The sequence below is a fragment of the Anarhichas minor genome, unplaced genomic scaffold (genome assembly GCF_050575085.1).
Source record: "Anarhichas minor isolate MPS153535 unplaced genomic scaffold, ASM5057508v1 ptg000027l, whole genome shotgun sequence".
NCBI classification, from domain to species: Eukaryota; Metazoa; Chordata; class Actinopteri; order Perciformes; family Anarhichadidae; genus Anarhichas; species Anarhichas minor.
The window spans coordinates 7,669,909-7,684,254 of record NW_027466473.1 but is presented as its reverse complement, the minus strand read 5'-3'; the positions used below and the strand labels follow the sequence as shown (position 1 = coordinate 7,684,254).

The following is a 14,346-nucleotide window of genomic DNA, read 5'->3' as shown; positions in this document are numbered from 1 at the left end:
TAGAGTTCAGGGAGCGTGTCGTTGTTGTTTTATTCACCTTTCTGAACGGCATTCTGGGAGTTACCTGCACCTCGAAGTCCCACTCAGTCAGGTTCAGCTTCTCGGCATTGGCGTGTCTGGAGGGGTGGAAATATGTGAACGGAAGAGATGTAATTCTCTGCTGCAATAATGGCCATTGCACAAGAGCCTGAGAGTCGTGCCCAATGTTTTCTAAACACTGCATTTATTTCTGCTAGAATTCTGGTTCGCAGCTCCTTCCTTCTCAATACAAGATATAACCAGTCCACTTAGACTAACGGTCCTCACTGTATGCCTCCTCACATTCAGAATAAGTATAAACTGCAGTCACATCAGATGATTATTGTCAAAACGCAGCAGAAAATCCTCACACACCTCGAAGCTTAAATGTACCGAGTTGACACTGAAGGGTATCCACCAAAAGCATTTTAGCGTGTTCGCATTTCGCCAGAGCCAGGTCGCACGTGCTCACCAGGTGGTTCGAAAAAGTGTGTCATTAACTCAGGTAACGTTAGACGCAACCTTTTACTGTGCAGAGGTACAATTAATGCTAACCTTAGAAACCATAGAAGTTTGACTGCATTGTTGTGCTTTTTTTTTTTTGGTCCCGACACTTGGCCAGTGAACGCAAACAGTTGACTATCGTTACAACATGTATCTTTTCCTGGTGTCCGCTAAGTGCAGCGTCTCACCTGTCCGCAGCGCTCGCGCGGCCGCAAACACACCTGCCGAGTTACAGTTTGTCAACGATGGAAAAAGCAGCAGAATCTCTCTCGTGCTGCTTTCTCACACGGTTTGTCTCGACATTTTCATATGATTTACACAAAACAACCGACTGTTTTATAGTACTGTAAGTGTAATTCGTTACTGCCCCCCCCCCCCCGATGAAGCCCAATATGTCTGAAGGATATGAAGCACCCAAGTATAATTAACTTGCTATAAAAAACACGCATTTGTGAATGCTGGAGACTTGATTCTACAATGACATTTAGTTGTTATTAAGACCATAGAATCATTTCTAAGTTCTAGAGAAAAGTATTGTACACTCTGGAGTTAGGTTTCAGTCCACAAATGTCCCCCGTCCCCCCATTTTCAAACCACAAACTGTCTTTGGTTAGTAAAGTAATGATAGTAATGTTAGTTGTTGGCTGTTTAAAGCAGCAGTGTTTGCAGAGGACAGCCGGCCATTATCCAGAGAGGATCAGATAGAATGCTTAGAAATCCACCCAACCCTTTCCATTTCCTGTCCTTTGTGTGCAATATGAAATAAGCGGTGCTAGTTGTTCAGACTAGAGAGAGAGAACTTTATAAGCTTTAAAGCCTCTGAACATCAGCGACTGTAGCGACTCTCTTTTGTGGACAGATGGTAAAATCAAGAGATTGAATAGGGGATTTAAGGTACATTTGAACATGGATTTTGAGTTTAGAGTTGGCAATGACTCCAAAAAGAGGTAAGAGTGTAATATTCTGTGGTAAAACATCTCACCTTGCAGCTGACTGAAAACTATTCATGTTGGTTTGAAATGGATTAAATCGCTGATTGTTTTTAACAAGAGGTTTTTACCTCTCCGTTATAAAATAGGTCCATTTTCAGAATGGCTTCTGTCAAATGGAAAGGTTATGAAACCTCCTGTGTAATTGATTGGTAGCAATAATTAAAAGTCTCACCACCAGTATTTATGGAGCGTAGTTGGTGCTGAAAGTGCTCAAACCAATGTTCCCTCCGATCAAAAGCATTCACAGAACAATGACAACACTCAAAAGACTCGACGCACAACCATCTATTTAAAAGTAATGTTTATTTTGCACCAACCAAAAAAAAAAAAACAACTTGGTGCAAAAGATAAATTCCCAGTTACGACATCAGTGACAGTGCATCTCAGTAAAATAGTAATGCTCAAAAAAAGGAAGCGAAAAGGAAACTACACCAAAAGAACACCAATAAAAGCACAGATTCTTAAGTAAAAATGTAAATGTTCAAACACAAACAACCTGTTACCTTATAAACAGACAAAGGCGGCAAACAACAAGGGAATAATACAGTAACTTGCAATAATGCTTCATCTGGTACAGAAATATATATCGGTACAACCAACTTCCCAGCACCATTCATGCTCTTACACAACCGCTCACACACACACACACACACACACACACTACAGGAGCCAATTCAATCATTAATCCCATTACCACAGCATTAATATCAACTACATGTAATAAATATCAGAGAAAGCACCGTTAAAGCTGAAATGTGTTTAATTGATCAACTGTTTGTGCAACATGTTAAAAAAAAAAGAAAGAAAGAAAGTCCAACAAAAATACACCAGAAGACTAATATACCATTAAAACAGTTTACAAATCTTAAAATCATTACATACATCTTCTTTTTTTTTTTTGCTTTAAATCAAGAATGAGTATATACAGAACTTGCAGGATGGGCTCATCAGAACCATAATAAATTCATGATTACGTGTCTCATTCTGTAACATTATTTGAATTTCAAAGCCATACAATGTTTTAAAAGCACATCTGTAAAAAGACATCTGTGGGTGGCCCCTTACATCCCAAGTGACAAGAAGCTGAGCGTTAATAAGGGGGGGGAATATTTCACTGTATCAAATCAGATTGTATTCGTGGGAGCCGCATATGGCGCTGGTCTGATAGGGCAACAGAAAAACAAACTGTAATACCCTTTGAAAATTCACAAGCCAAAGGCGATGGACACCAAAACCACCAAAAATGGATTTTGCTCCAATCTACGTGCAAACACTCTTGTGCACTCGGTAGCATAAAAACATTTCCAAAGTACGCTTGAGATACCGAAATATAAAAAAAAAAAAAAAGTTCATCTTCACGACGGATCAGCATGCTAGAAATGGTCGGAGCGGCACAATAATACGAGCAATTTACAGCAAGTGTGACGAGAAAAACCCCCACTCTCTAGATCACGCGTCCTTCTGTGTCTTCAACTGCGTTTACAAGTGCTACTGTCGGGCACGCCGTCAGCACTGCGACCACTTCAAGTGCAACTCTGGAGTCTTTATCAGAGCCATCGACTGAGACATGCGTTGTGTTTTAACAGGATCTGTAGAGTTGGTAGTGTATTGGAAGTGCAACTGCTTTGTAAAGTCAGTGCCCACAGGACTGACGCAGTTAAAACCGCATCCAATAGAGACCATTTTGACTACAGCATCCTCTGCCATCTCAAAGGTCACACATATCAGAAGCATTTCCCTCCGAAGCCATTCCTTCCAGCAGTCTGCCCTTTTTTTTCTCGATCATTTACGCTCTCTGCAAATAGTGCAACAGCAAAAAAAAAAAAAGAAAGACGAGTGCTTTCGTGTGGCACAAGCACTCGTGGCCAAGCTTTTGCCGAATCATTACGCGTGTGGCAAAGTTCAAAATAACTAGATACAATCAAAGGATTCAAGCCTGTGAATTGCTGGAAGGGCTATTCATTTGCTATGTGCAAATCGGTGTGTATCCACAACGTTTAATTCGCTGCGTCGCTATAAATATGGCTTCTGCTCATTTATGGCTCCTTTTTCCCTTTGTCCCTATATAGCCAGGCACTGTTTCTTACACACAGTGAAAACAGGTAATAAATGTCTCATTTTGAACTTTTAGTGTATAATATCACCATACCATGGTCAATACTGGATAATAATATTTTTCTCAAGACCACAGATTTCTGTGCATCTTCATGATGCCAAATTAGACTCCTGCCATCTCCTCCTCCATCCATTCAAGGAAAACACATTTTGGTTAGGGGAGAATATTGGCAAAGTTGCTTTGTTGTTAAAAGATGTAATAAAATGTTGTATTGAAAACTTAACACTAACCTAAACCAGTCTTTTGGTTTGAAAGTATGGTCTTTCTTTTTGGAAACTGGGTGACCCCATCAGCACTGGAGGACCCTGTGTTGCCCGTAGAAGCACATACCTCTTCATTTCCCTTCTGTTCTCTCCACTGCCATTGAGGCTAGCTCTGCTTTGGGGTCACAGTTTGCTTTGGGGTCACAGTCTGCTTTGGGGACACCGTTTGCTTTGGGGACACAGTCTGCTTTGGGGACACAGTTTGCTTTGGCTGCATTTTGGATGATGTTGCAGAGGCCGAGGCAGATGAGGAAGTGGAGGAGGAGGAGGAGGAAGAGGATGAACTCCATCGGGTCTCGACGCCTGTGCTCGTCATCTTCAGCTTTCTGCGTTTTGCAAGGGGAGCGTTGTCGACACTTTTCAGAAAGAAGCCCTCTCTCTTACCAAGGTTGAAAGCCTGGCGGGGGGGGGGGGGGGGGGGGGACCAAAGAAAAGCAAGATGAAACACATTGAGTTCATGCAATCATCGTTTTAAAGAACTTTGCCAAATTGTGTACACAATGCTACTACTACCTTGTAGGTGGCATTGACATAGGTGCGGACAGTAGGCCCACTAGACTCGAGCACATCTGGAGTGCACAGAGGAGTGGTGGACATGGATGCTCCGCCCTGCAGCCAGCTGTTCTCTTTCAGATCAGAGAGTTTGAGACGCGTCTCTGGGTCCACGGTCAGTAAGCCTTAAATCAGAATTAAAGAGTCAAAGAAACACAACGACAACAGAACAAGACATAAGGGAAGCAGACAAAACATTTCTCTGACTTCTGACGAGTGCTCCGCTCAGTGGGAACTCTCTAAACCATCCCCCATCACACAGGGCAGGCAGAAACTCCACCGAAGCGCGTACTTAGTTACATGTTAATTATGTAATGTGGCCCTAATAACTAAGGCAAACCCCAAGTGTGTCACTTAAAACGTACTATATCGCATACCTTTAACAAGCTCTTTGGCGTCCTCCGATACGCCCTTCCATGCCTCCCCATCCAATGAGAAATCGCCCTCTTTAATCTTTTGCATGATGTCAGCAGCGTATGATGAGGTCATCCCCCGCTGCTCACTCTGAAATGGCACCTGGCCTGACAGCATGGTGTACTGATGACACACACACACACACACACACACACACACACACACACACAGAGAGTCGTTAGTACTTCAGTTAGCCTTACCGATGTGACCGAATCAGCGGTTTTTGGTTAAATTACCAGGATGACCCCGAGACTCCAGAGGTCGCAGGCTTTGTCGTATCCTGCACTCTCAAAGAGTTCAGGTGCGGCGTACTGCAGCGTGAAGCAGGGAGTCTGCAGGGGGGCGCTGCCTGCCGGGCACAGGCGGGCAAATCCAAAATCTATTACTTTCAGAATGGAGTCCTCCGCCTCATCTGCAAACAGCACATTCTGCAAGAAAGAAAAAGTCACGACCATCCGCTCTTGTTTTTCACACTCGTCTTTACTGACGTCTAAATACCGCGAGTAAAACCTAGTACAACTAGTAAAACTACTAAATACTGCGAGTTGCTATGTTCCTGGCCTAAATTTAGGCTTTACCTGTGTGAATCGCATTTCCGTGCGCAGTGCAGCACATGTGGTGCAAAGGTAGGAGTAAGAGGGGAACAGATGGGAGTTTCATTAAAACAAAAAAAAGAAAAGGCTTCCCAAAATGAGTTGATATCTTGGTGAAAACTAGATTAGATGCCGGAGGACAGCCGCTACTTCCACAACGCTCATCTGACCATGATTCATCATTCGGTGATTGTGTCAACAAAGCGCGAGCTCGATACTTAAGAAATTTGCGGGAATTATGGAAAAATGTAGATAAACCATTTTAATTAAAAACACTCTCCGACCAGTTAATGCCTTCAGATTGGCATCAAATATAAAAGTTTATGCGATTACGACAGGCGTCTCAGTAAAACACTGGAGCGTTACTAAAAGTTAATGGCTGATTCGTACCACTATCTGTCATTCACAGCTGCTCTATACTGCTTGCGTTAATTAAATCCCACAGCCATCTGAAGACGGCAGGATATGCGCGTGATAAATCTGCAGCCTTCATTTTGAAAAGTGCCGCACGGCAGCAGAGACATTATGCGCCGTTGTCCACTGTTATTACGTCGATTAAATCATGTGCAAAATGATGCATAAAAAAAAAAGAAAGGAAAATAACACCCCCCCCACATCAAACAGGTCGGCTATAACTCTGTATTAAGCCAGTTTGTGCGAGACGTCCTCGGGGGAAAACACAACACATGCGGTTCACAGTGGAAAATACCGAGACAATTAAAACTTCATTCTGTTCTCACTAATTCTCTCTGAGCCAATAATTCCACACGCCACGGCTTCCTTTTTAACATCTAACTTCTCTGGAGAAAAAAATGCAATTACTGAAATGTATTTTTAATTTCAATATGATGAGAGGAATTATGGATGCAATGACTTTGGACTGATGTTTTCTATATGAAAGGAATCATACATGCATGCGTGTGCATAGAACACAGCTCGGTGCTATTGTGTCATAAGAGTCATCAATTCATTTTTTTTGTAATGAGAGACTGTATGTTTTATGGAGTCATCGTCAGCCCAGCTCACCTCCGGTTTGAGGTCTCTGTGCACGACTCCAGCCTCGTGCATGAAGCTGACTGCCGACACCAGGCTCTGTAACAGCTGACTGGCCTCCGCCTCTCCGAAGAGTTTCTTCCTCTTTATCCTCTCCAGCAACTCCCCACCTCGCAGGAGCTCCATCACTAAATATGTGTGGTACTAACGAAGGAGAGAAAAGAAGAGTTTGAACAGCGGCTTTGTTGTTGCACATCGCTCAGGTTCCCATCCCTGAAAGCACACACAGTAAATGTGTTTGTTATTGGACACGTCATCCTGTGTGTGTGTGTGTGTGTGTGTGTGTTTCCTCCACCGTACCTGATCCGTGTACACTTCATGCAGCTTGACGATGTTTGGATGAGTCTCGCATTGCCTCAAAGCAGCAACCTCCCTCTGGGTGTTGGCCTCCATTCTAACAGAGAACAGGGTGTACACATGTTACCGAGGACATTCTGTGACTCGTACTCTCAGACGGTACAGTGACACTGTGAAGCACGAGCTCAGAGCTGTCGCTAAGATGGTGGAGCAGAATCTGTGCATCGTTAGTTCTCTTCACAGGAAAACAGGGAATCCAAAATCAGAACATTTAAAAAAACAATTCATTACTTTGTTATTCATTTATGAACACAACACAATAAAAAACTAAACACAGCTTGTTTTTGTACATTCGATTTTTTGTAAAAAGAAAAAGGGGCCACTGATTGGATTTAATTTGGATATTTAAAGTGGCTTTGGAAGAGTTTGGGAGCATTTCTATTCAGCAGCTCACAACATGGCGACAGCTGAGCCGGCGGCTACAGCGTAACTCACTGTGTGCGTGTACTGGGACAGGAAGGGGAAGTCTTCAGAAGCCTTGTCTGAGAATCTCGTTTCTTCAGATTTCTTCAGTATCAAAGCAACTTATTACATTAACGTGCAGCACGCAAAGAAGTCAGTAACTTCCTGTCACACAGATCTGACATATTAAAAAATAAAAGAGATCAGACTCAGTCCGTGGCTCGTTAATTCAAAACCTATTTCTGACTTGAACATAAAAATCGAAGTATGAAAAACAAGCTGGTCTTTGTTGTTTCTTTGTTTTGTATTCATAATGACATGAATCGTTCCTGATTTTGGATCCCCCCCAATTCAATATGAAAGGAAGAAATGACACACGGGATATTGCAGCATCACATCTCACCTGCGGCTGACGATCTTGACGGCATACTCGTGGCCACTTTGCTTGTGTCGGCATTTCCTGCACACAGAGAAGCTACCCTCGCCCAGGGGTGGCCCATGAAGACACAGCTCATAGTGCTGAAAAAACTGGGATTCCTGAACAAAGAAAAGGGGGGGGGGGGCTGGTATGAGTCACATTGAGCTGTTAAAAGAGATGTGCTGTGATGTTCTTTTCCCCGGTGTGATGGGACGTGACTTTGGTGTGCATTGACCAATACGTGACGCAACCTGAAGTCTATATTTAAGTACCTGAGAAGGGTTTGCTGTAGAGGAAACACTGAAATTACATCGTGCTAGTCAGCATATCAACACCGACCCTTTATCATCTATCGCTGCAACCGTACTTTCTTTTAGATAACGAGCTATGAGTCACATTTTTGTTGTTAAATAACCAAAACAAAGTGAGATTTCTATGATTTCTGGCTGAAAACAATGCAGTAGTTTTACATTGTGCATTCTAGTTTGACAAATATCAACTAGACAAGCTGACCTTAGATTTCCTTTACAGATACTGTACTAATGTAAAAGGCTGTCAGAACAGAGTCTCTGGAAAATTGTTGTATTTCTTCAATATTGCCTAGTTTAAGATTAAATACGACAAAACATGCTGTGAAATAAGGCAAGTTAATAAATGAGGCTAAAACAACTAGTGTCACTTCCTCTCTGTCCTAATTAAGAAACACTGTTGAGCAAATCACCTCAACCCCAAAATGTCTTTATAGGACAAGAACCACTGGTTCCAGCTCCGTACCTCTAATATTGCACTGCGTTGGACAGAGGCTGAAGCAGGACGATCAGCACCGATATGGGATTTAACAAAGTCTCCCATGACCGCGTTCTTGTTGAACAGGATGGAGGGAGCAACAAAGGAGTAACCCTAAAATGACAGAGAAGTAATATTAGGTGTAGTACGAGAGAGAGAGGAGAGCGAGAGAGGAGAGAGGAGAGCGAGAGAGAGAGAGGAGAGAGGAGAGCGAGAGAGGAGAGAGGAGAGAGGAGAGCGAGAGAGGAGAGAGGAGAGCGAGAGAGGAGAGAGGAGAGAGGAGAGCGAGAGAGGAGAGAGGAGAGAGGAGAGCGAGAGAGGAGAGAGGAGAGCGAGAGAGGAGAGAGGAGAGCGAGAGAGGAGAGCGAGAGAGGAGAGAGGAGAGAGGAGAGAGGAGAGAGGAGAGCGAGAGAGGAGAGCGAGAGAGGAGAGAGGAGAGCGAGAGAGGAGAGAGAGAGAGAGAGATAAAATGAAACATGATTTAAAAAAAAGCATGAACCTACCCCTAACACACAACTGTATTATCAGAAAAGGCATAAAGACATCTTGTACCACTATCTGATTTATTATTAGGCGAGACAGCAAGGCTAACCTGGAACAGGCGGTCAGTGCTCGGTGGCGTGCTCGCCGGAGAGTAGACGGGATCCATCCCGGTGAATTCCTCAGCAAAGTTCCCCACGTCAAGTTCACTCTTCAGCTCCGGCTTGAACGGACTCTGCACCTTCTTCTGTGCTAGGTCAGCCCAGTTCAGTCCCTGTTGGGAAACAACAAGCAGACGGAGAGAGTTATGGACGAACGAGAAGAGGTGACGGGGGGGAAGACGGATATGAGAATGACAGACAGCGGAGGACCTTGAAGAAGCTGTGTGCTTTGATGTCTCCAGACCCTCGTGGTCCAGAGCCCAGCCTCCGGTGGGGATCTTTCACCAACAACTTCCTCAGCAGGTCCTGAGCAGTGGGTCCGATCATGGAGGGGAACGGGGGATCACAGCGCAGGATACGTCTGACGGAAGACGGGTTGGGAAAAAAAAATGGTGAAGGAAATAAAATAATTGCCCATTTTGTTGACATAGCACCCTCATAAGATACTGTGTGATAAAATCCTAGAGCAGATGTTCACTGTGATAACCAGATGTATGATAATGCAATTCTAATTTGTGCTAGATAGATTAACGAGAGACCAACACTCATTTATCTCCAACACGATCTCGGAGATAAGTGGTATGACCTGAGATTAAGGCAGGTTGATCATTTGAATACATGTTTTATGGAATTGGAGTTGGCAGCACTCACTTTGACACCTCACTCTGGGAGTTCCTCTCCCCCTCCAAGGTAAAAGGAGAAGCACCCGTCAGAAGCTCAAACATCAGGATCCCAAGGCTCCACCAATCTACCGACTGAAGGACAACGACATTAAATAAAAGGACAGAGAACTAAATATGAGCAGATGGGGAAACCCGCTGCGTAGTTATTGGCCTGGGTTGTCTGTTATGATACTGATTGCTTTCCATAACCACAAAAGTATTGTGTCTCATCTTATCTTTGATCTAATGTATGGAAACCACAGTTATCCAAAGTCATTGCAGCATTTGGTCTTTAACTGCAGTTTCAATATCTGCAGCTTGTGTTCAAGTCACACTGGATCTCAATGGAGCGATTACTTTACAGGTCCTCACATGTCAACACCTAAAAATCCTTAACGTGATCAAAACGATGTGGACACTGAACACCGGTGCTTGCTGCCTTACTGTCATACATTTACCTTGCCGTGCCCAGATTTCCCCCTGATGATTTCAGGTGCCATGTACTCAATGGTGCCGCAGAAAGAGTAGGTCCTCTCCTTCTGTAGTGAGGACAAAGGGGAGATAAAGCGTAACCATAAAAACAAATCTTATATGAACAGAATATTGTGATAGCAATAACAGATCTCACACTTTTTTTTTTATTATTACTTTATTTCCTTTAAATTAATAGGTTCTGCTCTGTTATTTTATTGTATTGTATTTTATTGTATTGTATATATTGTGCATTTTCCATACTTAATATTTTTATTTTACTGTGTAACTTCGTGTGCTGCTGCGACAGACAAATGTCCCCCTGGGGATGAATAAAGTACATATCTATCTATCTATCCATCTAGTCCGCATATATCTGTTCACATACCTCTTCTTCCAGAAACTCCTTGCTTAGCCCGAAATCTGTCAGTACCACATGGCCTTCGTTGTCTAGAAGAATGTTCTCCAATTTGATGTCTCGGTACACAATCCCAAGCTGAACGAAACACACGGGGAAAACTTAGCAGCGATATTCATGTTAAGTGCAGTAATGTGTGAACAGAGATGGCATGGAGTTATTGAGCTGGAAGGAGCAACACGCACCTTGTGCAGGTGCTCCAGAGCCAGGATTGTTTCCCCGATATAAATCCGCACCGCCTCCTCGGGGAAGTGATCCCGCTGGTACAAATGGGTGAACATCTCCCCGCCGCTCACGTAGTCTGTACTCACACACAGGCAAAACACACAGGGAGCTTGAATAGACATAATACAACAATTATACAAAACACACAGTATGCCAACAAAGTAAACAGACAAACGGTAATAGACAGAAACATAAAGAGAACATCTATTCAGCGCTGCAACGCCAAGGACAACAAGAGTTCTCCGTGTTTGGTTGCAGCATGCCGTCACTCACCCAGGATGAGATGCAGCTTGCTCTGCGTCTGGAAGGCGTAGTGGAGCGTCACCAGGAAGGGAGACTGGCGGATGTGCTCCAGCACCTGCCTCTCAGTGCGAGTGTGTTCTGTCGTCTTTGCCTTTTGAACAATAGCTGCTTTCTTTAACACCTACGGAAGCAATCAAAATAAACTTGACGTGACGTCCCACCATGTGCTGGGCAAGAGTTCTAAATGCATGTTTGAGTAAAATCAGTGAATCATTTAGAAGAGGTTTTATAGAGGTTTCCTGACTTGAATTGTAAACATAGCCCAGTGTTGAAGCATCGAAGGAGCTGTTTTGTACGTCTCATGCATGTATATAAAAAAAAAAAGTTACGGATCCGGGCAAGGACATAATATTCAGAGAAAAAAAACTCAAATATTAAGATTAAAGTCGTAGATTTATGAGGAAAAAACATTTGGATATTCTCTGCGATTACAGTGGCAAATTTTGACAGAAAAAACTCACACATTTGCAAGATTATAAAAGTCATAAATGTAAAAAAAAAAATAGTGGAGTGAAAAACCGTGGTAATGAAAAAGTGAATTTTGTGATATATGTATGTTAGCATAGTATAAATAGTCTCTCACCTTCATAGCATATAGCTGGCCCACATCGTGGCCGGTATTCTTTCTGACCAAAAACACTTTACCATAAGCTAGAAAAACACAAACAAATATTTCATCCAGTCATTCAAGTTTCTTCTAGTACAAAAGTGAAACTCAACTGGAATATATGCAAAAATATTCCTGCACACCAAATTTAATCAGGTGTTGTTTTGTTGACAGAAACAGCCTCTCAGATCTCTAAGAGGTATTCATTATGGATGAGCTCTAATAACAAAGACATCTACAGCATATGCTCTACCTTCAGGAAATACAGATTCATTCTGTCTTGATCATTTGGTAAAAAATGTTTTACCGCACATTTTAGTTCTCAGGTATATTTTCTCTTTACGGTCTATATGGAAATCTATTATAAACACTTTAACCATGTCAGGAAAATAGATTCTGCTGCTTTGGGGTTACATCATACTGACATTTTACTCAAGTTGTTCTTCAGGTTGGACAACAACTGCATTTATATTTAAAATACTTCGTGCTTCACGTAGACACTCACCTCCAGTGCCCAAGACTTTGAGCAGCTCAAAGTTCTCCATACCGACCCTCTCAGTGTGACCTGTGAGGTTAGCTAGTAGCAGAGAGGAAACGACACAAATAAAACATACGGTACACAGTACATGCACAATTTATGTACCCTGCAAACACTGGCATTTTTTGTTTCAAAAGAAAGAAACATTTCAAAAATCATATATATACATATGTGTATATATATGTATGTATGTATATATATATATATATATACATATATATATATATATATATATACACACACACAAGCATGTCTTTTTCCCCCAAATGATTCACATTAAGTAAGAGTTCAACACAATGAGTGGAAACACAAACAAAGATTCCTCTCTGAGGGCGGTGAGTCCACAAGCTCCTCTGGTCTGACACACAGAAGTTCTGGAAGCTTGGCACATGAGTGGGTAAGATATTTTCAAACTACATACTTGAATAGATATTTTCACACTTTCTACTGAGAATACAATTTTGCGTGTTGATCGAATTAGATGGTACATTTGGGGTTTGTGTGATATTGCACTGCATCACACTGAGAAGAAGTGTTTCTAATATTTTGTATTTATATGTGGAGAAGCAGGCATGTTAGAAACACCTTCAAATGTAATGCAATACAACATAACACTATCATCAGCTCCAGCCTCGGGTCATTCTTTAACCCTACAGAGTAACAACTCTCTGGCAAAGCTTCAGCCATGTCAAAAATGTCAAAAATATTTACGTTATCACAAATGCTTAGTGAATGACATGATGGAATGAACTACAGTGTGCAGGGGTTTCTGGTTGCACGGTGTAAACTAACAGTATACTGGACTTACCATTGGTGATTTGATGCTTGACGGTACAGGCCGTTTCATTTGTTTTTGCATCGGAGTCATCACTACTATCAGACGCGTCCCCGGGCATACTTCCAAGAAGAACAATACTATAGCCTATGCAGACCGTTTAAAGTGAACTTGGTAGTCAGACGTCTTGGTGTATACAAGATGTAAACCTTACACTACACGTTCAGCAGTCACAAACATCTACTGTGTCATTATGAGGAATACAAGGATTAGCGAAACGAGCGGACAGCTGTGCTTCCTAAACAATACTGCTGCCCTGACGTTAATCCCCACGCGTTTGACATCCTGCTGTTTCGCATTTTTTATCTCATGTTATTGGCCGATATCGATCAGAAAACACAGGCGTGCAGCTAGTCAGATTACAGCTGTTCACCAGCTGCTGTTCGCTTTATTTTACTATTAACGTTAGCTATGAGAAAGACAATCACTAACGCTGGTGATTTGGAGCAATTGTGTACATCTTAGTTGCAGTGAAGTTGAAGTGGCTAACGTTAGCATACAACAGTTGTCATTATTCAGAGGTTAGCTACCGTTACATAGTAATAGCGTTAACGATGATTTTACGCGTCATTAGACGGTGCGTAAATACCCACGGCGCTAGTTAGTTAGTATACCTGCTACAATAACAAGGTACGTGTCCTGGCTAGCTGGAATGGTAGTAGCAATTAGGCGAACTAGCAGCTAGCTAACGAATTGCTGCTGGTGCCCGTCAAAGTTTGGACGTGAGCTAACGCTAATGTTTAGTTAGCAGTGTTGACTGGCCTCTTCCGATATCAGCTGTCCAACCATGTTGGGGGAAAAAAGCCTGTTTGGGTAGTTCCTTATCTTCTTTGTCCTCACTAGAGCCACGTTAATATTCGCCCATTATATAAAAATATTCACACTTTATAATTTCTGTCAGCGGTAAGCTAACTGCTAACACCAGGATGCTTTCGACACAACCTGGGCGACGCTCAGTCACGTGAACCCTCCGTGTGGGCGGAGCCACGAGAAGAGAACTGGTTAACGTTAGATCTTTCTATATTGGTCGTTGGTGATTTCCCCCCCCCCCCCCCCCCCCCCATTATAATAGATTGTAGACAAATGGTGAACATATCTTTACCATATGAAACTAAATTATTAGAACAATATCAACGTCCAAATGGCTGAAATACTGTGTGTAGCACAACACATACATG

General features: G+C 42.6%; 1 protein-coding gene across 1 annotated transcript; it reads right to left on the bottom strand.

The window, feature by feature from the left end:
• Positions 1-1,800: 1,800 nt before the first annotated feature.
• On the bottom strand, positions 1,801-14,136 carry rps6ka4 (ribosomal protein S6 kinase, polypeptide 4). The gene is made up of 18 exons (XM_076101576.1): positions 13,142-14,136; positions 12,301-12,372; positions 11,772-11,839; positions 11,159-11,309; positions 10,846-10,961; positions 10,631-10,738; positions 10,230-10,310; positions 9,761-9,864; positions 9,320-9,470; positions 9,061-9,222; positions 8,457-8,582; positions 7,668-7,801; positions 6,806-6,899; positions 6,479-6,649; positions 5,096-5,287; positions 4,823-4,982; positions 4,407-4,570; positions 1,801-4,290 (listed from the first exon to the last, which is right to left on the bottom strand). The coding sequence occupies exons 1-18, from the start codon at positions 13,227-13,229 to the stop codon at positions 4,000-4,002; spliced, it is 2,433 nt and encodes an 810-aa protein (XP_075957691.1). The 5' UTR covers positions 13,230-14,136; the 3' UTR covers positions 1,801-3,999.
• Between the last annotated feature and the right edge of the window lie 210 nt (positions 14,137-14,346).